The sequence below is a fragment of the Cydia splendana genome, chromosome 6 (assembly GCF_910591565.1).
Source record: "Cydia splendana chromosome 6, ilCydSple1.2, whole genome shotgun sequence".
NCBI classification, from domain to species: domain Eukaryota; kingdom Metazoa; phylum Arthropoda; class Insecta; order Lepidoptera; family Tortricidae; genus Cydia; species Cydia splendana.
Window position 1 is genome coordinate 17,055,320 of NC_085965.1, and position 26,792 is coordinate 17,082,111.

Genomic DNA, 26,792 nt, shown 5'->3' on the forward strand with positions numbered 1-26,792 from the left:
CGCGCGAAAACGCCGCGCGTTTGAAATGTAACTCAATATAAGCGCGGAATGCATACTTACGTATCAGTATTTAGTGTCGCCGTGATTTTATATTTCTAATATTTTGTGTGGGAACTAAGATCTTTATTATGACCGTGTAATATTAACTCTACAAACTTTAATTCAATATTGGCTATACTGCTTAACCAGAAATCAATATCTAGACAAGCACATTGTCTACATTTCTAATTTTTTACAAGTATACTAAGTTGATAGATAATATCGTAATTTTACAATATCAGCTACTTTAATTCTTTATTGACAAAGTAATTCGTGTTTTTACGTTCACCAGAAAGCAGCTGTTCCAGATTTCTAAAAACCGAATATTGTGAATAAATTAAAGTGTTATTGAACATGTTACAGTTTTTTGTAACTTTAATTTTATATTTACATAGTTATTTAGCAAAATTGAAATATTTAAATATGGCCGAACGCTCCACCTATAATTTTCTAATATTTTACATAAATGTTATTTAACATGCATGCAATAACATATCAAAAAAGAAAAAACTTTAATGTTATCAAAACCCATTTTTGTTCCACCGCTGGTCTAGAAGCGGTAAATAAATAAAACGCTAAAATCAAATACTCGTATTTTTAATACTGTCATTCGAGAAAGACTGGTGTTTACAAAATATAAATATGTATATTAAGTATAATAGGTACAATAATACAACCATATGAAAGGAAAACAAAAGGTATAAAGCAAGTACTTAACAATAAATTAATAAATAATGGAATAATAATAACTTTAATCTCTAATTATTATTGCTTAAGTTAAGTGGCAGTGTAAAGTCTGCGGAATTATGATTTCAGTCTAAATAACATCACAGCTGGGATTATTAATATTATTGATCCGATGGCGTAAGTGACGGCCGCCCCGGAACACCAATACACTGGAAACAAATAAATAAACAAACATTAAGACTCAGCACATCAGCTTATCTGATAACACGTAGATACTGATAGGTACACAAATACCGCAGTGAATGTGTTAAAATGCACCGCAGACACAATACATGTATACCTACTTATATCTCATTTCAGGGCCTGATTGTCTAGTTTAGTAGATAGCTCTGATAAATTTATTATTCGTTTTATTTGGAGGATTATTGTACATTTCTACAATACGAGTATACAATGCATAAAAGACGCGCAAATTGAACTCGCTCGTAAGTCAAATACGTATATCAGGAGCCAAGCCAAGATCACAATTATTTGCAGAAAACGAAACGAAACGCTATTGTTTCCCTATTACTCTTCCATATTAGTGCGATAGATAGGGCAAACCTTGGCTATTCGGTGATACGTAGTTATTCGATGATAGTCAGTTTTATTGCTTTTTTAGCCGATTTGCCCGGTAATTTTATTGCTTAAAACAATGTTTAAGAGATACCATGGATGTGACATGTGACTAATGTGGTGTAATATGGTTTCAACTTCAAGTAATGTAATTTACCAGGTAACGCGGCTAGAAGACATTAAAACTGAGTATCACCGGATAACACAGAACACCCGACTAGAAACCTAATATTGGCCATTTTGTTCGCGACGCAAATCACCAAACTGTGAGGCGCGGGAGGGGTGCTCCCGGCGTTGCGATTGGTCGTGGCGCGCTGACACGTGTAAGCGTAGGGATGGGACATGTTCATTACTTGCAGTGGTACTGGTACCAATGGTACCGTAATCTGTTGTGGTAAAATAATTGTTATCAATAAAGTCCACAGATTAATTACTTCAGAATATTCATATAATCATTCATTAGGTACCTACTTTAAAAATGTATCTAAAAATGTTACTTTGCATATTATTAATGAGCTAAGATTGTAAACATAAGAAAAACTGTAACGATTTCGATGAAATTTGCTATATGGGGGTTTACGGAGGCGAGGCGTTTTAACTCTAGGAAAACGCGCATTTTAGATTTTTTATGTTTGCTGTGCAAAGCTCGGTCTCTCAGATATTCAGTTTTTATTAACGCTGTTTTCTACAGTAGTACCGTTGAGGCACCACGTCACTGACACAAAGGCAAAAGCCGCTATACACCAATGCATGCATGCTAATGAAAAATACTGTATTATTTTCCTAGTCTAATTCATACTAAACAACCATGCATAATCTATTTAAAGCATCTAAGTACCTACGTTTACGAATAAACCGACGCGACAATTTTGTATATGATCCCAGCACATCTGTAAAATTAGTTTGGTTACGGCAATAACATAAACAAATATAAAATAATATAAATGTGTAATAAATTTCACATTTCGTCGGAGTCCATTTCAGTTCATCATCAGGTCCATCTCGTGACCCAAGACCTTACTGCTCACCTAGAGGATTCTAATAAACCCACACAACATGTGTCTATCACAAACCAACACCGATTTCCCTCGCACTTCTTCAAAGTTCATCATCAGGTCCACCTCGTGGCCCCCCACCTTACTGCTCACCTAGAGGATTCTAATAAACCCACACAACATGTGTCTATCACAAACCAACACCGAGTTCCCTCGCACTTCTTCAAATTCCATCATCAGGTCCATCTCGTGCCCCCCCACCGTACTGCTCACCTAGAGGATTCTAACAAACCCACACAACATGTGTCTATCACAAACCATCACAGAGTTCCCTTGCACTTCTTCAAAGTTCATCATCAGGTCCATCTCGTGACCTAACTGCTCACCTGGCTTCTTAAAAAAAAATTACATCATTCATTTATTATTAATAAATCAATCATGAATTTCAAAAATACACTTTGGTGGCAAACGCAGCCTATGGAAACTATACTACTAACTAATGGCGCTTGCAACTAGGAGAATGTCACATGGGCGTTGCTCTGAAAACCTGCTAAAATATGATCATTTTCTTATTTTGATGCTACCTCAATAATGGTACTACTAACTAAAAACTAAACTACATACTACATATACCCACTAAGATAAACTACCAACTACCTAATTAAAACTATAGATTTTACGGATTAATTTTATTTATTCTCAATTAAAAATGAAAGAGAATCACAATTATCTTTTACATTTCTTAAAATGGTACAATATGGTTCGAGCGAAAGCACGAATTTACCGCAATTGACAAAACCATCACCGTTACATCACTAGTTGTTGACGTGAAAGGGATAGCACATTGCATTTTCAAGTTGACGGAAAAGGACGGGCTACTTCACTGCCGCTCAGTACAACCATATTGACCAGTATAAAATGAACCCCGCGGACAAGAAATAATTTTCAACAAAATAGTGATTTTGACTTACCTGTGGAATGTTATTCCATCTGTTTTATAACTGGAAGTCTTAGATGACTTGCCACACCATTTCACACTGCAAAATCCCATGATTTGAATAAATTGCGATTTATTTTCGTAAACACGCGCACACTGTTAACAGGTCGTGAATTTGGACGCAACTGATCGGAGCGGCGCGCGTGAAATATTTTATAAGCGCTATTGCTCGCACGAGTGGAGGCCGCGAGTCGTCCTATAAGCTATGTCTATAGGGGTTGGTCTGTGCCGGATAACTACGTATCACCGAATAGCCAAGGTTTGCCTTAGCGTTTCGTTTCTCTGCGAACGATTGTCATCTTGGCTAGGCCCCCTGAGAGCCTAGGTACCGAGTACCGCCAAAAAGTCGAAATATAGTTATCTGTCTCTCGAACTGGCGATTGCTTGCAAATACGAGCGATAGAGAGGCAGATAAGTATTTTCAATGTTGGTGGTAGGCCCTCTGATATGGACTTTAGACCTTAGTTTTCCATCGCCCGCGCGAGCTCGCACAAATCGCCGGGCACGGCACCGCGCACTGCCGCCGGCGCTTGCCCCGCTGCCATCGAAGGCATAGGTACATGACACCGCAAACCCTGTCACTGCACATTTCTTTAGCTCTGTAGGCAACATACGACGTCATACAAAGACCAATGCCTAGAAGTGAAGTGACACTCACCTGAAGCAGCGACGAGCGGGCCCATCGCCCGCGCGAGTGCTCCAAGAGAACGCAGGGCTCCGAGTACGGCGCCGCGCGCCGCCGCCGGCGCTTGCCCCGCCGCCATCGACGTCATGCAGGACACCGCGAAAGCCGTCGCTGTATAAATTACACAATTTATTAACAATCATTAGTTTTGGAAAATTCAGCACTGGTGGCCTAGCGGTAAGGCGCTCACCTTCCGATCCGGGGGTCTTGGGTAGTAGGTACTTATGTAAGAAATATCAATATTTATCAGTCCTCGCTCCACGCTCTTAGGTGAAGAAAGCCTTAGTCAATTCTTGACCCCCATTGCCAACGGGAAAGCGGCAAAAATACACATTCTTGCACTAGTAGTAGGTATACGTATATGTATGGATTTATTATATCCTCATGCAGTAATGAAATTATATGATTTTCATGTGATTATACTTGCATCTCATACGTACAGTCGCCATCAGATATATCGGAGCGGCCCATGTGTTCACAATATCTGAACACGCCTCTATTGTCAGGGCGTTAGAGTGCGTGTTCAGATATTGTGAACACATGGGCCGCTCCGATATATCTGATGGCGACTACCTAATTCAATATTTAGGTAAAAAAATAGGTTTGTTAACTCTGCCGCTCACATATGAAATCAGCGAAACCGTACAAAATTAAATCAGTAATAAAGCAGGATATCCCTATCCGTAAACAGGAACGATTTACAAACTATATTAGCTTTTTTTTTTTCAAAGTAATTGCCTACAAAATTAGGTGTGCTAAGGTTACTTCAATAAGGAGAAACGTGGGAGAAACTATGTAATTACGTGTTTGATTTATGATTGACAAATTCAAATAAACTGTACCCTCTCTATGTCCTTATATACTATAGGTACATAAACTTATCGAATATCACGAACACTGGGCTGAGAGCTAGGACGAGGTACTATACATATACATACTTACATATAGCGAACAGGACTAGCCCCAGCCACAACCAGACTAGAGGCGCCACCAGCGGCGGCCGCGGCACTGCAGCTAACGCCACACACAGGAACGACAGTGGAGTGAGAGCTAAGGCCCCTCGCGCCGCTCGCACCGCGCCGGCCGCGCCGAGCCTCCGCGCCGCGCCGCCTTGCAGCACGGCCATTATTAACCCTGGATGCCAATACATTAGGTATTAGATTATTAGTATTCTCTAAGCTTTAGAGAATCAACATAAAACGACTAGTCTGAGAAAGAGCTCGGTACATTTTTATCCTAAGAAAGGGAAAATCAATTGTGAATCTAATTCTTTTTTAAAAACAATAAAAAGCGAATCTAACTTCATTTCCTTAATTCTATTTCCTTACAACGTTAATCTTATTATTTTAAGATGTAAGTTAATAGTAGGTAATTCTTATGTTTACAATACTCCGCTAAGAACTCGATTAAAAGCTCATTAATCAATGAGCTAATGTAAGGAGGTTAAAGTCATCCGAAATACATCTTAACAGAAATCAGACCGTGGGAACTTATTTTATACTAACAAAAGTAATCGCAAGCATTGCTTATCTAACTAAGTAGGTGACGCAAGAGGTGATCAAATTCTTATGCTACGGCTTGCATAAAACATCGTCAGTTACCTACGTTAAAATTGCACTCAGTAAAAAAACTTTTTAACTAGCCTATTACAAGGCCTAGGCTTTAAGGCTCGGTCACACAGGCGCGTTTTGCGGGCGGCGCGTGAGCGGGGCACGCCGCTTTTACATATGAAACGCTCACGCCCCTCCCGGAAAACGCGCCTGTGTGACGGAACCTTTACTGCCTAATTACAAGGGGTTTAGACGCCAACTGAAATGCTACGTGTTAAAAAATCAAAACAACATTAACTGCCTCTTGAAATACGATACAAGAGAAGATTTAACTTCGCAATATTAAAAGTAATGTCCGACCGAAGGTTCGGTCTCGGTTTCGGTTTCGGCCAGGTTCGGCCAAAAAATCATGTTTCGCTGTAGTTTCGGTTTCGGCCAAAAAACGGCCGAACCTTTCGGCCGGGCCGAAACTTACGAAATGGTACTTCGTACTATGAAACTAAACTATGTGACAAAGACCAAAAGTTGGGGAATAAGTAGGACAACAATATTAATATGTACCTACATATACTGATTCATGTATAGGTACAGAAATGAATTGGTTTATTATAAAACACAATTCCCCTAATGAGGGCGCCACTATATAGACGGTCGATGCAGTCTTAAGAGGCTGTTAATACCTATAACGCGCACACTGCTAATTAGACACTCATCTACTCAGATACAATTGTATAGGAGTAAATGAGATAGCACTGTCGTATGTTACTGGGTCTGGGGAAAAGAATGATAAGAAAACTCATCATCTTCCTCGCGTAATCCCGGAATTTGACATTGGTTGGAGTCTGTGCTCAACTACTTATCCTGCAGCCTGAAGCACGGCTTTGACTTCGCATGAAAGTTCGCCTCACTGGGGCACTTCGGACGTTTAGGCCCAGGTGAAGATCGGTACCCGGCCTTGCGATATTGTCAACAAAAAATTCGCGCTCGCTGCGCTCGCGTTTTTGGTTGACCCTGTATCTACATGTTGGCTTGACTGGTGAATGAATAGAGTTAGACCAAGAAAGTTCTACAATTATTTTGATAGCATATGCAGTGCAACTAGTGCAAATGTTATCTATACGTCACAATTTCACAGAAGTTTTGACGTTTAAAATAACACTTGCACTGCGTGTGTTATCAAAATCGTTGCAGAATTATCTTGGTCTAACACTAGTAATTTTCTTAAAAAACTGCTTAAGTAACATCAATTTCAAGGACATTGGGTGTTGACAGCCCCATAATATGTGTGTAAAAGCGGTTTTATGACATTTTTTCAACGATTTTAACAAGTCTACAAAAGGTTCGGTTTCGGTTTCGGTTTCGGCCGAAATTAGAGCCAAGCCGAACATTCGGTTTCGGTTTCGGTTTCGGCAAAAAAACATGTTTCGGTCGGACACTAATTAAAAGTGACTTAGAACTTGAATTTCAACTATCTTGAAAATGTAACATAGAACCAGTGGCGTAGCTAGGTGGGGGCGGCGGGGGCGGCCCGCCCCGGGTGTCACCCATTTGGGGGGTGACACCCGACCGTGAACATCAGTAGTGCCATCTATAAAAATTCGTAAAACTGTGGCAGATTGCATAACCGCCATTAAGGAAATAATATACAACCCGAGAGATTTTGACAGAATATTCCTGATCATATTTAAAGACTAAAATGTCCTATAAACTGTTTTGGAATTCGCCTAGTTTCATAGTCCAGTACCACCAGCATAGCAATGTACAAATTGCAGAACATTCCCAACAAGCGGAAACGTTCTCGAGAATGTTCTCAGAACATTCCTGCAACATGGAAATTATTGTTCCGCCATCTTGGATTTTATCCAAAATAATTTTTTTTTTGTCATGGGAATCTAGAGGCCTGTATCTAGGCCATGCTAAATCTCAGCGCGCTCGGACCAACTTGAAAAAATTTTGTCTCGGGGCCCTCTATGACATTTGGTCGAGCACCCCCCACCTATCAGGCAACGTTTAAAAGTTGCCAATGTTGCCATACAAAATAAAAGTGGCCAGTTTTCCCGCAATTGTAGCATTTTTCCAAAAAAAAATTTTTTCATACGTATTTAGGGGACCCCGAGATTCCGTGACCAAAATATCAGCGCGCTAGGACAAACTTGAAAAAATTCAAAAAAAAGTCGGCCATATTGAAAAAAAACCAGCCAAAAACTGCCAGGGTCCCTCTATGACATTTGGTCGAGCACCCCCCACCTAGGTCTGACCGTTTGGCCGGGCCGTCATACATTTTTCTGACCGGAAGCGGTAGACCAAAAGTCGGAATTTTCTGGGGGTAAGGATACTACACCTAAACTATCGTGAATATTCATGGTATAAACTAGATAAATAAATAAATTCTAGTTCTCGAGAACATTCCCAGAAGTTACCAAGAAATACTCATGTGGAAAGTTTCGCAACTTTGGAAAGTTTTTTTTTAATTATGTGATTATTTCTATAATTGACAAAAAAAAGTTAAAATTATTTTTGGGTGACAGTTTTACAAATTATAGCATTTACATTTTATGTACAAAAAATTGAAAAACGAGAAATTGTCATGTGGAAAGTTTCGCAACTTTGGAAAGTTTTTTTTTTAATTATGTGATTATTTCTGTAATTGACAAAAAAAAGTTAAAAGTATTTTTGGGTGACAGTTTTACAAATTTACATACATTTACATTTTATGTACAAAAAATCGAAAACAATTTTATTTTGGCGAAATTGACGTAAACTCTTTTAGTATATTTTCCTTATTTTGGCCTCAGAAATGCATGGTTAAAATCTCTCTGGGTTCCTGGTATATAACAATAATATGTTGGCCTCGTAGGTTTTTTTATTCAGAAAGGTTTTTGAAGTGAAAACTTCTTTAGCGGCGCTGAGCACTTTTTGAGGTGGGGAAAAAATGATAAACTAGGGACAGCGTAACGTGTCTCTCCTCTCTTTCTACCGCACGGCGAAAATGTATGCCTGAGCCTGATGTTTCATGTAGGCGGCGCAGGGCGCTTGCGTGACTTATGTCATGTGTGACGGACAATGTTATTCACCAAAGAACTTTAGTCATAACGTCATAACGTATCATAATCAGGTCAATTATTTAAAACTGGACTTTTATATTAAGCGAATTTTATATTAAACTTCGCTTAATATAAAAGTAAATAAAAAAAACTTTTATATTACAAAATACGAGGATCTCACAGCTAACTTTATATCACTCCAATATAATTCAATAAAGTCTCATCTTGATGAAATCGCTAATAAAAGTGAACTCTAGTACTGGTGAATAAAACCCAAAATATCATGACCATATTTAGATGCGAGGTCTGCAAGGTAACTTTACAATTTCTATTCGAATTTTAAACAATTAACGCTACAAATTTAAGTTCACTGGCCAGCAATTTCGGAACTAAAGTTTTTCAATAGAAAGGAGGATGGGTCAATTATACATAGTGCTGCAAACATTTTGGACTAGTTATTGAGTTTTCACTTCTGTCGGCACTCCCGGAGTGCAACCCGTTGTTTTTTTTTTATTATGTGATTATTTCTGTAATTGAGAAGCTATGTCACTGTTTCTAATTGGGTGACTCTGGACTATTTGAAATTCATTGTGAAATAGGATTTTACAGAATCTCTTTCAAATCGCGCCTTGGGACCTTTGGGAGGCGTGCGCGGAGCCCAAGCCAACATGTAGATGCCCTTATGACACTTATGAAATGTGGGTTACACCGAGCGGATGCTGTGTCCTTGCCCGTGTCATAGAACGCGCGCAGAGGCAACACCGGCCAGGGTGTGGACTATTGAGAGTTCATGGAATCTAAAATGAAAGCGATGGAGTAAATTGTGAGCTATGGAATATTAAACGTAATTTTATAATTGTAAAATATTAAACATATTTTACAATTTTGATTGAATTTTGGGGTGACACCCACAATTTCCGCCCCGGGTGCCACCCATGCTAGCTACGCCACTGCATAGAACCCTGTAATATTGGGCCAGCGATATTACAATGCGCTTATGAACGGCAAATAAAGTTACACCGGCTCCAATCCTACACCTCTGCCTCGAGAAGATTTAAAATCCCCCTCAATTGGAGGAAGGTATCCCAATATGGGACCGTCAACAAACTCGGCGGGACACATCTTTTCAAAACATTTATAATTAACATGCATTACGAGTAAATAAGAAAAAACGCAATTTAAATTACTATATCTTACCTATAACCAAGAACATTTTCCCTTGCTGCATGGCTGTATAGTTAAAAGTATGATGCGTCAGGAATGTGATAGTGAACTCGAGGCCCGAGTATATGAACAGATACATGAAGTATATCAGCCCCAGCTTTGACAGCACTTTATTCTGGTGTATCGATAGGTTTTTAACTGCCGTGAATTTCAGCAAATGCCAGGGAGATATGTAGTCCAATGCCTTGGATAAAGTGAATGAGAGGGGTGCCCTTTTTCCCTGCAAACAAATGCTACATGTAGTGTTACTTAAATAACCAGATATTATCTGTAAATGTTTTTCATTTCCATTTTCAGCACATTAAGTGCCGATCGTTCAACAATTTATTTTGTTTCGGCGTTACAGAAATACACCATAAGCAAAGTAGGTTGCTGGTTCATACGAACATTTGCAGTACAAGAACAAAACAGTTAAAGGTTTACAAAGTTAGGTCGCAAACAATATCTGAAGTCAGTATTTCTTCTAAAGAGTTAATATTGAAATTACCTTTGGCAGTGACTCGGGCAAGCAAAATATGACTAGAGCAATATTCGCAAGAGATAACGAGAGCGCGTAGAACGCGGGCCGCTCGCCCCAAGGGCCGGAGGAGTTATCGTTGTTTATGGCGAACCACGCGCCCGCCAGGGGGCCCACGATGAACCCTATTGAGAACGCCAAACCCACCAGTGCCTGTAAATAAATGCATTATTAACCTGTGCATATGTGCCGAGAACGCACAATGTCGTGCCTGAGTCGTAGAAACAATAGTACATTGTGCAACATGGGGCGTAAGTTGAATATTGCAGACGAGAGTAAGTTAAATCGCGACGGCTTGCCGGAGCGATTTATAGACTCGAGTTTGCAATGTTATTACGCCCCGAGTTACACACAATGTTTTTCATCACACTTGCGATACAAAAATTAAGTATAAAGGCAAAAAACTGTTAATTATGGCACTAGAAACTTCATAACTCCCTAGGGAGAACGCTTTTTCTATAACTCCCGGTAAACCTGCGTGCAATTCCACATTTACTGAGCGAGTGTGATGAAAAAATAATAATTCGTTCCTACGTTGTTTGCCATGGTAGGGCAAACTATTTACGTTTTCAATATAAGTACCTAATCAGTGAATTTCCCTTTTTAAAGCAAGAAAGTTATGGTAGAAAAACAATATGATATATGTCTGTTAAGGCCTATTTACATGATGCGAGAACTCGTATGCGAGTTTCATTACATTGCGGTATTAGATTGGTCGGCTGAATTGGATGTAACCAAATAGTCCGCAATGTAACTAAAATCGCATGCGAATTCGCGCGCCGTCTATTTCAGCCCTTAGGGTGGTTCAAAAAATTTTTTTTTTATTTTCCTACGGGGCACCCCCTAATTTTGTTACACTTATTATGCTGATAAAATACACCAAGTTTCGTAATTTTATCTCAACTACAAGGGGGTGCTCAACCTTGAATTTTTCAAAGTTGTATGAAATCCAAAAAAAAGTATTTATTATTCAGAATTTTATTTAAGTATCTGGTTTCACACTATTTGAATTTTACCTAAAAAAATCATAAAAATAGAAATAAAAATGTTTTTTTACATAATAACTTTTAAAGCACACTTTCAAATAATGTAAAAAACTACTACTTACATAAAAATGTAAAAATTAATAACTTGTTTTTTTTTGGAATTCATACATTATTGAAATTTTTTTAAAGTGTTTGAGCACCCCCTTGTAGTTGAGATAAGATTACAAAACTTGGCGTATTTTGTCAACATAACAAGTGTAACAAAATGAGGGGGTGCCGCTTGTTCTAGCTAGAGTTTGATTTTTTCCCATACAAACGTGAACCATGCTAATGTCTGTCTTTTTTTCTCTTGCCATAGATTTGTGTAAAAACTATTTCTATGTCATGATTTTTAGTGTCTGTTTGTATATTTTGTTAACTTGTCTTTTAAGCAAACATAGTACTTAATTATATGATGTCACTGTGAATCCATAGCCTACTTATAAATATGCTTATTCATTATGATTTTTGTTCTGTACAAATTTAAAATAGAAATGATATTCAATAATCAGTAATAACATAAAAACAGAAGTATACAAGCCAATATAGGTATCATTATCACACCAATGAAATTTTAACGAGTCTGGCTCTGATACAACTGTTTAAACAAAATTAAGTTTGTATTACCAACTATAAGTATGAAAGTAAAATTTTCATAGGAGACCATAAAAAAAACTAGTATATAATTTAAATATAATTTACCTCATGTATCTTCCTGTAAAAAGATGTGATATATATAATTAATACGTAATAGAAATCCAAGTTATGATTACATGCAGATTTTGCCAGATCTTAAATATATAGTCAATAATAATCTTACCATTCCTCTAGCCCGGGTCTTCTCGTTGGAGGCGTCCGCAACAACAGCCATGCTCAAGCTGACGTTGGCCTTGCTGAGTCCACCGATGAACCGAGCCAGCACAAATATACTGAATGTACTTGCGAAGCTCCATAGAGCATGCGATGTCGCTATCCCTATCTGAAAAGTGGTGAATTAAAGTGTGAACCAAGAAAATACAGACAACTAACAATAATATTTAGCATAAAATTTCCAAGAATTTCAAGAGGTGACCTATATTGTTAAGAACCTATGAGTTGATAAGAGATACAACTTGAGATCATTTAGCTTTAGCCCTTGACAGTTTGATATCTAATCAGTATGTTATATCAGACAATTTTGTATAAGTAGGTACTTACCAAACAAAGTAAAAGCATGGGTTTCCTTCCATAAGCATCAGAGAGGCTTCCAACTATGGGGCTGGTTAAAAACTGTAGAAAGCTGTACATAGAGCCCAGTGCACCACCAAATAATACTGACGCTAGTTTTTCGGGGGCCCCTGTCAGTTTTTGAAAGCTTTGAACTGCTCCCAATAAGGAGGCATATAAAGTTGTGCCTTTGCCTTCTTCCTTATCGTAATAATCCAATAATGAAGGTAAGAGAGGTAAAATCATGGTAAAAGCCAGAAGATCCAGCAGAAGTGAAACAAAAACTAGGCCAATGGCCTTAGAGTTCCCGGATGAGTTTTTATAACTTATTTTCTCATCATTATCCTTTATTAATTGTTTTGCCGGTTTGCTCAAAACTTCTTCTCTCTTCCTCAATGCACCGTTAGTTTTGAGGTCTCCCTAAAAGTAAAGTTTTTTATCATGAATACTTAAAAACAATGAATAAGACCTAAAATATCGCAGTAGTTTAAGAAATAAATAACGCACCATATTTATTCAAGTTGTATACGCGGCACTAGTAATATGGCTTCTTGGTGAGACCCATATGGAGCCATCGATCGCAAGTATTGACTATTTACACCTAAGTTAAGTTGAGAAACTTTCACTTTTTGCCGACAAAGCAAAACACCGCCGCCGATCTACAAGTACAACTACTAGTGACTCTGACTGTGACTTAGCGATGTTACGATTCGACTTCACAAATCGGTTCAAACCGATTTAGGTCAGAGGGGCTACCGCGAAAACCGAAATTCGCAAATTGCGGGGATCTTACTCTTTTACTCCAATGAAGGCGTAATTAGAGTGACAGAGAAAAATGCCCGCAATTGACGATTTTCGGTATTGGCGGTAGCCCTACTGAAGTCGACTAAATCGACTTGAGTATTCCGTAAATCGACTTAAGATACGTTCACCCGCTCTAAGCGCACCCTTTCCGATTTGTTGCTGCGTCACTTTCGTTTGACATATTGAGGCATAAAATGTACACGATTCGACTTCAAACCACGAAGAAAAATGTTGCCATGCACATCGCCGCCATTATTGAGTCGAGTCAAGTCGAAACTTGGTATCTACAGGTAAAGTAAAATGTAACTTATTGTTCAAGAACCTTACTTCTTGAACAATAAGTTACATTTTACTTAAGTAAATACAATAAGTTACATTTTACTTAGTATTCAATTTTGCATAGGCTTATGATCGATACGAGGCGGCTTAGAGATCGATTTGGCGGTATACTTGGATCGCCAGTTTTGCGCCGCGTCGATTTGCTAACTAAACGAATTCGCGGCAATGACTCACGGAATCGCACGAGACCGCACGCTCTTTCCTGCTTGCTCGTGTTAGATAAATGAATAATTTTTAAAATATTAAAAATTAAAAACTCAAAAATAATAGTAAATAATTATTTTCAAGGTAAAACTTGTCAGGAAGTTATTTATTTATGTACTTTGATTCATAATTATGTTAAACTGCTTAATCAATAACTGAATACTATTTAAGTTTTAAGTAAGATAAATAAACTAATAAACTGATGTAATTGAAAATAAAACTGTTTTATTCAAGTAAATATTCCAATTTATTAACATTATCATCAACAACTTATAAACACAATCACTATTAGTTTATAATTCAGTAAAAGATGATTTAATTAATTATTAATTAATGAATCCATCTAATTAATCAAGTAAGTACATAATTATTACAATAATTACCAACATAGTATTTACTTAACTTTCAATATTCCTTTGGCGATGATTAACTCAGTGCTGCAGGGCAAGGCAGAATGCAGAATCAGAATCAGAATGATCAATAATGGATCGGTCGGTCCCTTTTATACCCATTTCTACCTGGCAACTGGTTGATCATGCCACTTGTCATTCGATAAGTGACGTCACAGAAGTAGTTTCTCATGTACCTCGTCCATTTATCGAATCATGCAGAATAAAACTATTAGAATATATTTTTAAATAAACTCCGTTATACATAATTATTAATCAGTAATATTAATTCAAAATATAATTACTTCAAAGTAGTTTACAAATTTAAGTAGTAAGTTAACAGACTTACTGTTTCTCTTGTCAACGGTGGTTTCGTATCGTACCTACCCACATAAATAGCAAATTCTGTAAAATTCACGTAATGTTGTGTTAAGTGTTTAAATAGTGTAATATATTATCAACATTGAACGTCAAAGAGAAACAGGTCAGTTTTATACGTAATACAATTTGTACATAGAATAACAATATTCTAACACTCGTATAGTGCTTTCCCGTTTTATCTTTAGCAATTAATGAAATTTTGATCTACCAATCAACGGAAAGTAAGAAAATATTACAAAAGTTTTAAGTCAAAAGTTTTTGCTGTCGTGTTATTCTAAAGATTCTAAGGGTCGAACAAACCGTAAAATTGACAATTCGATTTCTTCAACTCAAAACCAAGCGACTACGGAGCGGTTTGAACTACTGATAATTTAAAAACTAGAAGTTAAATCGACTTGGCCAAATCGGTTTGCAAACCGATTTGGGTTTAAATCCGAGTCGACTTATTCGGTTTGAACATTTTTCGATTTGACCCATCACTACTGTGACTGGAGGAGAAAAGAAAGATGCGATGTGAGAAACTGACATTGACGTTTCTAATTGAAGTTACCATCACAAAAAAATATACAGCAGCAAATTAAAAAAAATATGGGTGCGAAGGGTTATCTAGCGAATATAATAAATTAAAATTAACACATGTTAAATTTACACACACGTTTTTTGTTTGTTTACTGGGACATCAATGATTTATGTGATTGTAAGACTGAATTTTGTTTCCTGAATAAACAAACATTTTTTTCTGGACGAAAAATGGCGATGTTTTTTCTCCCTCCCTGCCCTTCACCCTTGTCGCCACACCGCTTTCGAACGCGCTGACGCCATTTTGCCTGTGAAGTCGAGTATTTTCCGTGTTGAATTTGTGATTCCAACTAGCAATAAAGTATGGGTGAAGATAAAGGTAAGGCATTTATAATATTCAGTACCTATATATCAAGACCTGTTTGTGAGTTCAGTTTCCTCATTGATTTGATGGTGAACAGATCGCCGACGCAGATCCCGTTCCCGAGAGAGAAGGCGCTCCAGATCACGATCAAGGGAGCGCCGTGAGAGAGAAAAGCGGCCGGCTAAGAGCAAATCGAGGTCTCCGACGTCGAAACGGTCGCGTCGCCGCAAGCCTTCGCTCTACTGGGATGTGCCACCACCGGGCTTCGAGCACATCACTCCTCTGCAGTATAAGGCTATGCAGGCGGCCGGCCAGATCCCGGCGAATATCGTAGCAGACACGCCCCAGGCGGCAGTCCCTGTGGTTGGCTCAACCATCACTCGGCAAGCGCGAAGGTTGTACGTGGGCAACATACCATTCGGAGTCACTGAAGAGGAGACCATGGAGTTCTTCAACCAGCAGATGCATCTTTCAGGATTGGCCCAAGCGGCCGGAAACCCAGTCCTTGCTTGCCAAATAAATTTGGACAAAAACTTTGCATTCCTTGAGTTCAGATCTATAGACGAGACCACTCAGGCCATGGCATTTGATGGCATCAATTTCAAAGGGCAGAGCTTAAAGATTAGACGGCCGCATGATTACCAGCCCATGCCTGGCACTGAAAACCCATCGATTAATGTTCCAGGTTAGTAGAACTAATCCAGTTTAAGTTGTCAGAATTTTTATGGTTGTGAGATGTTAATAACTCAGAATAACTCTAAACCCAGAGATTTTATAAAGCATGCCTATATGCATTATTTTATAAATTTATAATGAACTTTAATCTAACAATTTCAATGTTTTTCAGCTGGAGTTATCAGCACAGTGGTTCCAGATTCACCACATAAAATATTCATAGGCGGCTTGCCTAACTATCTGAATGAGGATCAGGTAATTGCTTTATTTTTTCTTAGTTGCCCTTACACTTGCAACTGAATCCCGTTTATAGATCTCAGACACTGAAATGACTTTAAAATACTTGAATTTATTACTACTAAAAACTAGTAAAACTAGAAAATTTGTGACTGATATCTTAAAAACTGGGCAGGGTACATAATGGCAGAAATTACCTTTCTAACTCTTAAGATAAGGAAAATTATATGGCTAATGTTCATAGGAAATGAAACATCATTTCAGTTTCTAGGATATATAAACTTAATTTTTGTGTTTCATGAAACATTAATTTCAAAATCATACCTAATTCATAAGTTATTTTAAAAGTACATACTGGTAGTATGTACTTGTACGTACACTCGTATGTACATGGAAACCTGTTTGACTGCAAATATGAAGTTAATGTATCATTTTTCAAGAATTTTATTTATATTATCCATATTATGAAGATTTGCATTTAATTTGTTATTTCAGTATCTAATTAATTGTATATGAAGTGGTATTTTGTTTTACAGAAAAATGCCTTTGTTTTTCTTAAATATCTGTGTCAAAATTTCATAGCCAGCTTTTAGGTTTCTAGGTAAACAGTTCCTTATGCGGCCATGAATGTGAGAGTGATGCGGAAGCACTGCAGTGCATGCACATTTCAGACTTCCTTTCTATCTAATCTTCTGACAGCTACTCAGGTTATCCTGCCAAAAGTTTCTTATTCCATGGACTTATTTTTCCAAATTATATTATTGCGCCCATTATGAATTAACATAAAAATCTCCACATACATTTTATGTATCTTATGTCATTTTTACAGCATAACATTTTAGGCTTTTTAAAATATATAAAAATCCTCATTATATCAATATTTGCCTCAAACAAAATTAATCAACAATTGAGCAAATATGACTATAAATGAGTGTATCAGAAAGGCGATTCCTATTAGGTAGCCGCAACATTTCAGGGCGAGATTCAACAGTTGACAGGGCTACGGTGGCGCCAGCAGTGAGCCGCGATATATTTTGGTCCATTTCAGGTATTTCAGGTACCCTAGCACGGACGAGCGTCTCCTCGCTCGACGATTACCTTTACAACTCACTGATAGTCTGCTTTCTGCCCCTCCCTAGCTTAGATATGGCACATTCGCGGCCCGCGTGTCACTGTTGTCTCTCATTCTCACCTATACGTCTTGTACTTGAACGAGACGTCGGCACTCAAAGGCAAGTCTCCTCCATTCACACATAATACTAAAATGCGGCTAGACACAGGTCAGATAACATACATTAATTTGCTGCATATTGCCACTTATGTTCACGGGAACATTCAAACTTTTAGTATCCTTTCTGTGTTATTAGATAAACATTTATATATTATTAAATAATTTGTATTTTTTTGTTATAATGTGTGACTTGATTTGCACTTATGCAAAATGTTATGAAACAGGTGAAAGAACTCCTGATGTCATTTGGACAACTCCGGGCTTTCAATTTAGTGAAAGATTCTTCAACGGGTCTCAGCAAGGGATATGCCTTTGCTGAATATGTGGACATTTCAATGACAGATCAGGTGAGAATAAACATTTCATTGCAACATTCAATTTTCTTGCCTAAATTTTTTACTAATCCGGATTAATTTTTAGGCCATTGCGGGTCTGAATGGTATGCAGCTGGGTGACAAGAAACTCATAGTCCAACGAGCCAGTATTGGGGCAAAGAATTCAACATTAGGTAACACATTTTACTTAAAACTTTTTTTTATGTTTATTTATACATTTATGTGATTATGACCCATTTTTTACATTTTTTATATGGGTTGATATGAGATGTATAGGACCCAAAAGCATATTTGTAATCTCATAAGATGAAGCTAGTCTATTCGAACGTAAGATAGTACATTGGCATTAGCCGAGTCTTCATTCACAGTTTGCATTGTTTAATTTTGGTGAGAATGGTCTACAATGTATGGTGTCTTCAGCCCATGCCCACGTAATATGTTATGCCTTCGAGGCTGATGACATTAATTCTAGACCGGCTCTGGCTGTTAGCAATCATGATATTTTCACTATCAAATATAGAACTTATAATTCAATTGAGAAAGAAATAACACACATTAAAATGTTGCTTTTGATTACGAGTATCAAGAATACTTATTTGCGCAGCTGGCTGTAAAAAAAATATATATATAATGTGTTTGCAGCGATGACGGGCGCGGCGCCGGTGCAGCTGCAGGTGGCCGGGCTGACGCTGGCGGGCGCCGGGCCGCCCACCGAGGTGCTGTGCCTGCTCAACATGGTCACCCCCGACGAGCTGCGCGACGAGGAGGAGTATGAGGACATCCTTGAGGACATCAAGTGAGCTCTTTAATATTAGCTTAGGATTCATACACATATTACATCACAGGAACAGGGGGAGGGGTAGGGGGGTCATGCCAAGTGTGACAGTACGTATGAAAGACCTATCTTTTTCCTATGAAATAGTGTGACAAGGGGGGAGGGTGGGTCAAAAAGATCGAAATTTTGTGTGATGTAATTAAAGACGACCCCTTAATGTCAGATGCACATAGTTGTTGGGAACGCCTTATTAGTTTAGTCTACCTAATGGAAGCCAAACTATATTAAATGGCTTAAACTTTCCTTTATCAGATAAGGATTTGATGTGTTTATATTTTACAGTGACTGGTATAAATCCGCAATTAGGTGAAAATAGCACATTTGAGACAGATAGTTATAGTCGCGTAAAAAAATCGTAATTCCCACTACAAAAAGGGACAATCCAGAAATAACTTATAACGAAATTATATTTTAGGCCACCAAATGCCTAGTAATTTCGACTTTTTGAGGGTTATTTTCAGAATTATAAATTATATAAAAATAGAATAACATGTTTATTTGAATTACAGGGAGGAATGCAACAAATACGGCTGCGTGCGCAGTATAGAGATCCCCCGACCCATCGAAGGCGTGGAAGTGCCTGGTTGTGGAAAGGTAAGAGAGCCCTATTTGTACAATTCTCTACCAAAAGGGTACATATTGTCGGTTGTCAATATGGCGCTATTTCCATATAGCTTCAATTTGAAATCAACCTTATCGACAACCGACAAAGTGGTACCTTTTGGCTGAAAACGTCACATTTATGTCTCGATTACAGGCAGCTGAACCAAAGCGTTGATTGTAATACATGTTGTAGTATGGATCTAAGTATGTAAAGCGGATTGAGTTCTACCATCAAAGTGTGACCTAAAGTAAAGTCGTTGTCAAAAAGAAGCCAAACTAGATTATTGCATCTCGTATTGATTACGATTCTCTCGATTTTAACCATTTGACAGTACTGCCAACGTTACAAAAAGCAACATGATGGTAACTTAATGTGACAGCCCTCTGGTTTGATGCTCTCTCCAGCAGATTTGAGTTGAACCCCGATAAGAGGGTTATGTGTGTTCCAAACCATATGGATCTTAAAATAACGTAAACAAAAAAAGATGTATCTGTCATTCAGCCAATGAGACCGTAAAATGTGCCCCACTTTGCTCCACACTGGGTGATTGTGCTCCAACAGTTTTTATAATATGAAAACTATATCGCAACCTCATTTAAGTGTTACGACATGATAGTATGATGGTCTTCTTTAAATCGGCATTTAATTCACACAAAATTATAATTTTAAAACTGTTTTGAATTTTGGAGCAAAGTAGGCACATTTTACGGTATGTTACTTTGTATGAACGGATGTATGTCATTGTCATGCTCACATGGTGTTTTTGTTTACATTCTTTTAAAATTCTTATCCTCAAATCTGTTAGTGAACTATCTAACGTATTATTTCTCTGATGAAATGTTTTTTTTTACAGGTGTTTGTAGAGTTCAACAGCATCGCCGACTGCCAGAAAGCGCAGCAAACCCTCACAGGAAGAAAATTCAGCAACCGAGTCGTGGTCACATCTTACTTCGATCCAGACAAGTACCACCGTCGAGAGTTCTAAACTCTTAACTTGACTTCACCGTGAAATCATTTTTCTCATTTGTTCATTAGTACAATCTCTTAAGTGACATTTTCCGAGGTATGCGCTCGGTTTAAGATTTTCATATACCATAATTATTATTATGTAATAAACTAAAATAAATTGATTTTATCGAGGCGACAGTTTTATTCGAAAAAAAAAATGTGTACATTTAACTTAAAACATGATTCCAAATTACTTGTCTAGTAATTTCACATGGTTGTTAATCGCTTAGCCGCGAAAGTGTATACATTAAAACGGTGGTTTAACATAAATTAACACTAAAATACATAACGTGACCTGTTAAAACGTCTTTCGGATTTTATTTTCTTAGCAGTGCTTAACCCTTTTCCAGGCCGCACCAAACTACACGGTTTTTCCAAAAAATGCAAATATATTAAAATTTATGGAGCTTTGATGATTCATTTAATGATAAGTAACTTTCCAAAGACCAATCGAATATGAACCTTAAATGGGATTCCTAAGGTTGAAATTCTATTGGCGAGTATGTGGTCGCTATGTGCACTATGCCTGGAAAAGGGTTAAAACGTAATTGACCAAGAAGAGTTCCAAAAGACGTTCATCTCACGTTTTGTATAAAACTTTGCTCTTCAAACGTCTTCATTCTGCAACGCAGGTTGATACGTATTCAAGGTGCCCGTTTCGGAGGAGAGGACGAGTTTTCTCATAACCACGTACAGAACGCCGCCAATCAAAAGCATTCCAATGCCTGCGATGAGGCTTATCGCCCAAGCTGGTATCGCGTTGCCACCTAGAATTAAACAGGCTACACTAAACACTAGGTCTAGGTTGGTATCGGGTTTTGTTTTGATTATAGAAGAGGTGTAAAGGTTCCGTCACACAGGCGCGTTTTCCGGGCGGGGCGTGAGCGTTTTATATGTAAAAGCGGCACGCCCCGCTCACGTGCCGCCCGCAAAACGTGCCTGTGTGACGGAGCCTTAATCTAAGAAAAAAATCGTGCCCCCCAATTTGATAGCTGAACTAGATGGCGCCATAGGGTTTGTGGCAACTGAATTGCCAAACATCAAATTTTGACAACCAGAGTTACCGTGAACGTACAGCTACTATTAATAAACATTCGCGAAACCAGAGACAGGTAAATATTAAAGACTAGAATACAAAGTTGATCTTTGTTGTAGATGGCGCCTATAAGTAACCCACGACAATAACGCTGCAATTTTATTATGTAGGGTAGGGTCATAATATATTATGTATCCTTGCCACAAATAACAATACTTTGGCCGTAAAGCAAGCGGACCATTATTGACCGAGCGTTAGCGAAGGAGTCCATTTCAGTTTTGGCAAAAATGCTAAAATTATTCAACAAAGCATTTTTAATTTTTACACGTTTTAAGCTTATCGCGAGGTCTACAACTCACTTACCACTCGTTAAGTAAAGGTAACCAAGTTACTTACGGTAATAAGTCCGTGTCATGACACGCCTTCCCCTCAAGATCTTTCTTCGAGCTTCAGCCTCCTGTGTGAGTGTGCTGATGATTACTGAAAAGTTTACATACCAAAGAAAGGCTTAAAAGTTTTGTCTAATAAAATTAATAACTACATACATATGACGAACTTACACTTAAAAGTACCCATTTAACTCACATCTGCAATGAACGGGAATACATAAAGTAAATGTAAGTCATATTTGCAATAAACAAATGTTTTTCAACCATTTCAACCTTATTACTAAATCACTTGAAAGCTAATAGTCTAGAAGGCTAGATATTGTTTTCGGGCTGCGAATACCCAAATTACCTGTACTGTAACCTATCTGTTTTGTTAAACGAACCCAAATAGTTAATTATTAGTGTATATAACAGAATATTCTAAAATATCCTAACAATCTCAACGCACCGTGTAATGCAAAGTGGGTCAAACTTAATTAGGTTGGTACCTATTCAGCATACCTTAACAAAGCAACTCGAATACATTGTAACTATATGAGATAAGGAGGTCTGTGTCACAATAGGACCCTCATCATACGTACCCAAGATAGCCGCCAAGTAAAACAGTAAGGACTTCCTTTGTGCCATTTTGGATTACTGACACTCCTTTACACTAATTATAATAATACAATTTTGCACTAAAACAGCCAACGGTTTGGAACGCAATACAAGGTGTGTTCGTGCTAGCCTCAGTTATCTTATCATACTGATAAGAAGTATGATTACTAACAGTTTACTTGGTAGCGTAGCCGTGGTTCTGTACTGGTCAGATGAGTCAAGTGTTATCTATTCACAGAAATACCTACCTACTTACGAATACCTAGCTCAACGACTTTTACGGTATGCAATCTCTTATTAGAGGAGAACCAAAATATGTGATCTATGATTAGCAATAGTTGTTATGAATTTATAGGTCAGGGTAACAGTCACTTCCGAAACTGGTCGACAATTACAGTAAACCTTGGTAGGTAGGCACATCCGGTGTGACAGGTAGATAGATAAAAGATAATATTCAAAGTATGCGACGCAAACAATATATTGACGACGGATGCTCCGGGTACCAGCGTCTTATTGATTCATTGCAGAAGGTATCCTGCCGGCAACAGACATTTCTACTTCGAATTCTAGGTACAGGGGGACTAAGTCAAGTCGGTCGGACATCTTAATTCTCTAGGGCCTGGTCTATAGTTAGTTTTTTTTAGCATAAGAAATAAGGTAAACAATCTTGATGTGTCTTTTAATTGAAAAACACGTTTTAAAAATAAGTTACGGCAAATATGTAACAATTATGAATCTAATACGATCATTTATATTCTTCTGCTTTCATAAGTAATAGTTACTGATTTTTAAAAAGCGTTTTTCAATTAAAAGACTTGCCAAGATCGCTTACCTTCTTTCAAGTTCTTTCTAATGCTAAAAAAAACGAACTATAGGCGTTGGTCTTAGGTTAGTGCATTTTTTACCTATTATGCCTGCTCGGGTCTGCTGCCATCTTTTTGCTCGGGTCAGCCCAAGATTTTGATGGTTATGGATGAAATCCAATAAGAAAGGCAAACTGAAACATCGTTCATTTATTTATTTCTAACAATTATTATAATTATGCTAAACTATGTTCGTACAGTAAAATGATTTATTTCTCATTGAAAATATTTTTCAAGTCTGCTTCTGCCAGAACTTGCGCTGTTACTGAATCCGGGTTTTTAACGATCGGTTTTTGCGGGGCGGCCTCTTGTCGCTGGGTATATTGCGTGTCCACAGTTGCGGAAGCCTTCTCAACGAGCTCGGTCTCTGGGACGCCTTCAGACTTCAACTTTTCGTATTGTTTCACTAGCTTCTTTATAGGCGTTTCTCCGGTTGGACTTAGCATGTTGATGACGCCGTAGCCTTGTCCGGCAGAATGGAATTTCCTGTAACATTGGATTATTAATTGCATTAGGTATGTGCAAATGGGACTGACATCCGTCCAATAGGTAGGTATCTTCATCCGTCCTAGTTCGGACGTAATAGTAAGGTAGTAGGAGGAATAATGGTAGGTAAGTACTTAATAAGTTTTTCCTACAGTTATAGACGTTATAGTAAAGTTTTGTTACAAAAATATTTTAGTTTAGGTACATAGGCATTAAGTAAGCGTGAAAAATAGAATAAATGCGGGATGGATGAAATGGCGACAGGTCTCTGGAACAACTTGCGATCCACGAATGCCCCATAAACTTAAGGGGAAAATATACAGAACGATCGTGAGACCTGTTGTAATGTATGGATCAGAATGCTGGGCGACGAAAGTAGCGGATGAAAGAAGAGTGCACGCAGCGGAAATGAGAATGCTGAGATTGATGTGTGGAGTGACGAGAAAGGATCGGATTAAGAATGAGTATATAAGAGGAAGTTTGAAAGTAGCTCCAGTAACGGAGAAAATGACGAGTACTAGGTTAGCGTGGTATGGGCATGTAATGAGGAGGGATGAATGCCATATAGGCAAAAGAATGTTAGGGATGAATGTTGATGGACGGAGAGCGTATGGTAGACCCAAAAAACGATGGATGGATTGTGTGAAAGAGGATATGAGAAAGAAAGGAGTGAGTGCTGAGGACACGAAAGACAGGAGAATGGAAGAGAAAAACATGTTGTGCCGACCCCACATAACGTGGGATAAGGGCAGGGGAAAGAAGAAGACAGGCATTAAATAGGGCTGTTAAGAAACTTATTGTACTACACAGGTACCATTTTAATAGTAAATAAATATATTTATTAGGTACTTACGCTCTAACAACATCTTCTTCATAAAGAATAGGTCTTATGGGTTTGATTTCTGGCAATGGCTTTGCAAATTTGGGTTCTGTGAGCGGCGGGAACCGCTTGTAGATGTCGAACCACAGCGGTCGGTCGTCTGGCTTCATTGCTCCGCGAGTAATCAGGCCCTCCACTCTGTGCAACACAGATTGAAATTTTAATAAGTACTTATGTCTAAAGTATGAATAAGTCTATGTCTTCAGTAATCAGTTTTTTTCACCAAAACGATTCGTTACAGCCCTAACTTAGGTTGCACTGTTCTATCATCTTTGGCTTCCTTAAAAATGGAAGGCTTTACATTATTTGAAATATTAATGTAAATTCAATTCAGTGATTGAAGAGGTTTGCTAATTTTGAAGACAACCTAACTGCAGAGGTTCAGTTCATACAAACACTGCAAGTTAAATATAAGCCTATTTTAAAATAAAAATACTTAATTAGAACAAAAACATACACTCAAGACTAACTTTGTGCAACTATGTAGACAAAAGGGCAACTGAAGTGTAGTGCAATATCAAATAATGACCTAACCTAACACAAGGAAAAATGTCTGTGAAATAAACAAAGATAACCCAAAATATTTATTAATACAAACAGAAATCAAATTTTTCATATTCTTCTAACTTATAACCTTCTTATAATGTGTCTCAAATTAATAAAATTATTGTGAAAATAGTACATGTAACAATTTACTTATCCTAAAAACAGAAATCACATTTTTCGTAGTCTTCTAACAAAAAATCTACTAAGAATGTCTCTAAAATATAAAATGCAATCATTGTGAATATTGTCAGTTTACAAATCATTTTGCATAGCTTGAAAAATCGTTTTGCGTAAATTGTCCCAGCCACTCCGCTTAGTTTCTATTACTAGCTTCTGCTCCAAATTCTTAAGATCATCCTCTATTTCTTCAGTCAGTTTTTCATTCTGTGCCTTATGTAGAACATTCATTTCCTCGTATCTGAAATAATGACCAATAACATAGATAAATATTATAGAAAATGATATTTGATATGGAAATTTACATAAAAGTAGAATTCAGTACAAACTAACCTTTTTTTAAAAGAGGCATGGAACTCCCACAACATCTTCAGACTTTGTTTTTGAGCAGCGCTAGACTGTTGAATGCACTTCAATAGAGCACCAGTGAGTTGCTCTAATTTATCTTGATTTTCTTTCATCTGTGTGTGTTCAGCTTCTTGTTGCTTTATAATATTTGTCAAGTTGTTTAGCATAAGATCAGTACATTGTTGCCTGAAACAATATAAAAAATATAACCAAGAAATTTACAGGGTAAATTACCGAAGCCAAAACTGTAAGCAAATTAATATTACCTTGATTCTATTTGCTGCATAATTGTGTCCCGGACTTTCAGAGGTGTCTCAGATCCTTGACTTGCTGAGATCTTTCTTTTTTTCATGCTTACTTGTTGATCTATCATTAATCTGGACATGTCATCTTCTTGTATTGCTGGTGCCGCTGATTTATTACGCTTTTGAGGTTTTCCAGTCTTAGGCGATTCCTTTACAAACTGGCTTTTATTCATGAAATCGTTTAGATCTTCCGCCAAGAACTTTGATGTGCCCGTTTTCTTTGCATTAGACATTTTATTAAATCGCGTAATTAAACAGCAAATACTGCTTATATCGTACAAATTTACGAAATACGGCGACGAATACTCGTTCAAATTTTTTTCTTTCCCGCCAAAAGTACGTTTTCCCGCTGTTTTCAATTTTTTTAATAATAGGCATTCGATTTTTAAATTAGGATAAAAAAGAAAAAGTATTTCATAATAGGAACAGAATATTATGAACTCAATAGTAGAATTGAAATATAAATACCTTGTGAAAATTGTGCCTATTCTTTCCAGTCTGCTACTCGCCATTTTTATACTTTAATATCTTGATTTGATTTGATAATTTAAAGAGAATTTAGGTTAAAATTAATTGAAGTAAATAAATAGGTATGCGATCTGACTGACAGCTGACACACTATAGACTAGTATTGCCAGACTACAAATCTTAATCGA

General features: G+C 37.6%; 5 protein-coding genes across 5 annotated transcripts; 1 reads left to right on the forward strand and 4 right to left on the reverse strand.

Annotated features, from left to right (window-relative positions):
• Window positions 1–623: 623 nt before the first annotated feature.
• On the reverse strand, window positions 624–13,265 carry LOC134791489 (major facilitator superfamily domain-containing protein 10). The gene is made up of 8 exons (XM_063762534.1): window positions 13,092–13,265; window positions 12,576–13,004; window positions 12,199–12,357; window positions 10,324–10,506; window positions 9,810–10,056; window positions 4,961–5,152; window positions 3,992–4,129; window positions 624–935 (listed from the first exon to the last, which is right to left on the reverse strand). The coding sequence occupies exons 1-8, from the start codon at window positions 13,092–13,094 to the stop codon at window positions 844–846; spliced, it is 1,443 nt and encodes a 480-aa protein (XP_063618604.1). The 5' UTR covers window positions 13,095–13,265; the 3' UTR covers window positions 624–843.
• A 2,224-nt stretch (window positions 13,266–15,489) lies between these two features.
• LOC134791490 (splicing factor U2AF 50 kDa subunit) lies at window positions 15,490–20,638 on the forward strand. The gene is made up of 8 exons (XM_063762535.1): window positions 15,490–15,599; window positions 15,682–16,269; window positions 16,432–16,514; window positions 17,952–18,074; window positions 18,148–18,235; window positions 18,705–18,858; window positions 19,407–19,491; window positions 20,355–20,638. The coding sequence occupies exons 1-8, from the start codon at window positions 15,584–15,586 to the stop codon at window positions 20,484–20,486; spliced, it is 1,269 nt and encodes a 422-aa protein (XP_063618605.1). The 5' UTR covers window positions 15,490–15,583; the 3' UTR covers window positions 20,487–20,638.
• A 153-nt stretch (window positions 20,639–20,791) lies between these two features.
• On the reverse strand, window positions 20,792–22,694 carry LOC134791491 (uncharacterized). Its single transcript, XM_063762536.1, has 3 exons — window positions 22,516–22,694; window positions 21,942–22,025; window positions 20,792–21,276 (listed from the first exon to the last, which is right to left on the reverse strand). The coding sequence occupies exons 1-3, from the start codon at window positions 22,559–22,561 to the stop codon at window positions 21,116–21,118; spliced, it is 291 nt and encodes a 96-aa protein (XP_063618606.1). The 5' UTR covers window positions 22,562–22,694; the 3' UTR covers window positions 20,792–21,115.
• Window positions 22,695–23,529: 835 nt separating this feature from the next.
• On the reverse strand, window positions 23,530–26,750 carry LOC134791493 (small ribosomal subunit protein mS23). Its single transcript, XM_063762538.1, has 3 exons — window positions 26,605–26,750; window positions 24,734–24,898; window positions 23,530–23,880 (listed from the first exon to the last, which is right to left on the reverse strand). Exons 1-3 carry the CDS (start codon window positions 26,646–26,648, stop codon window positions 23,604–23,606), a joined length of 486 nt encoding a protein of 161 aa, XP_063618608.1. The 5' UTR covers window positions 26,649–26,750; the 3' UTR covers window positions 23,530–23,603.
• Window positions 25,480–26,591, reverse strand: LOC134791492 (uncharacterized). The gene is made up of 3 exons (XM_063762537.1): window positions 26,098–26,591; window positions 25,817–26,017; window positions 25,480–25,724 (listed from the first exon to the last, which is right to left on the reverse strand). Exons 1-3 carry the CDS (start codon window positions 26,367–26,369, stop codon window positions 25,559–25,561), a joined length of 639 nt encoding a protein of 212 aa, XP_063618607.1. The 5' UTR covers window positions 26,370–26,591; the 3' UTR covers window positions 25,480–25,558.
• Window positions 26,751–26,792: the final 42 nt, after the last annotated feature.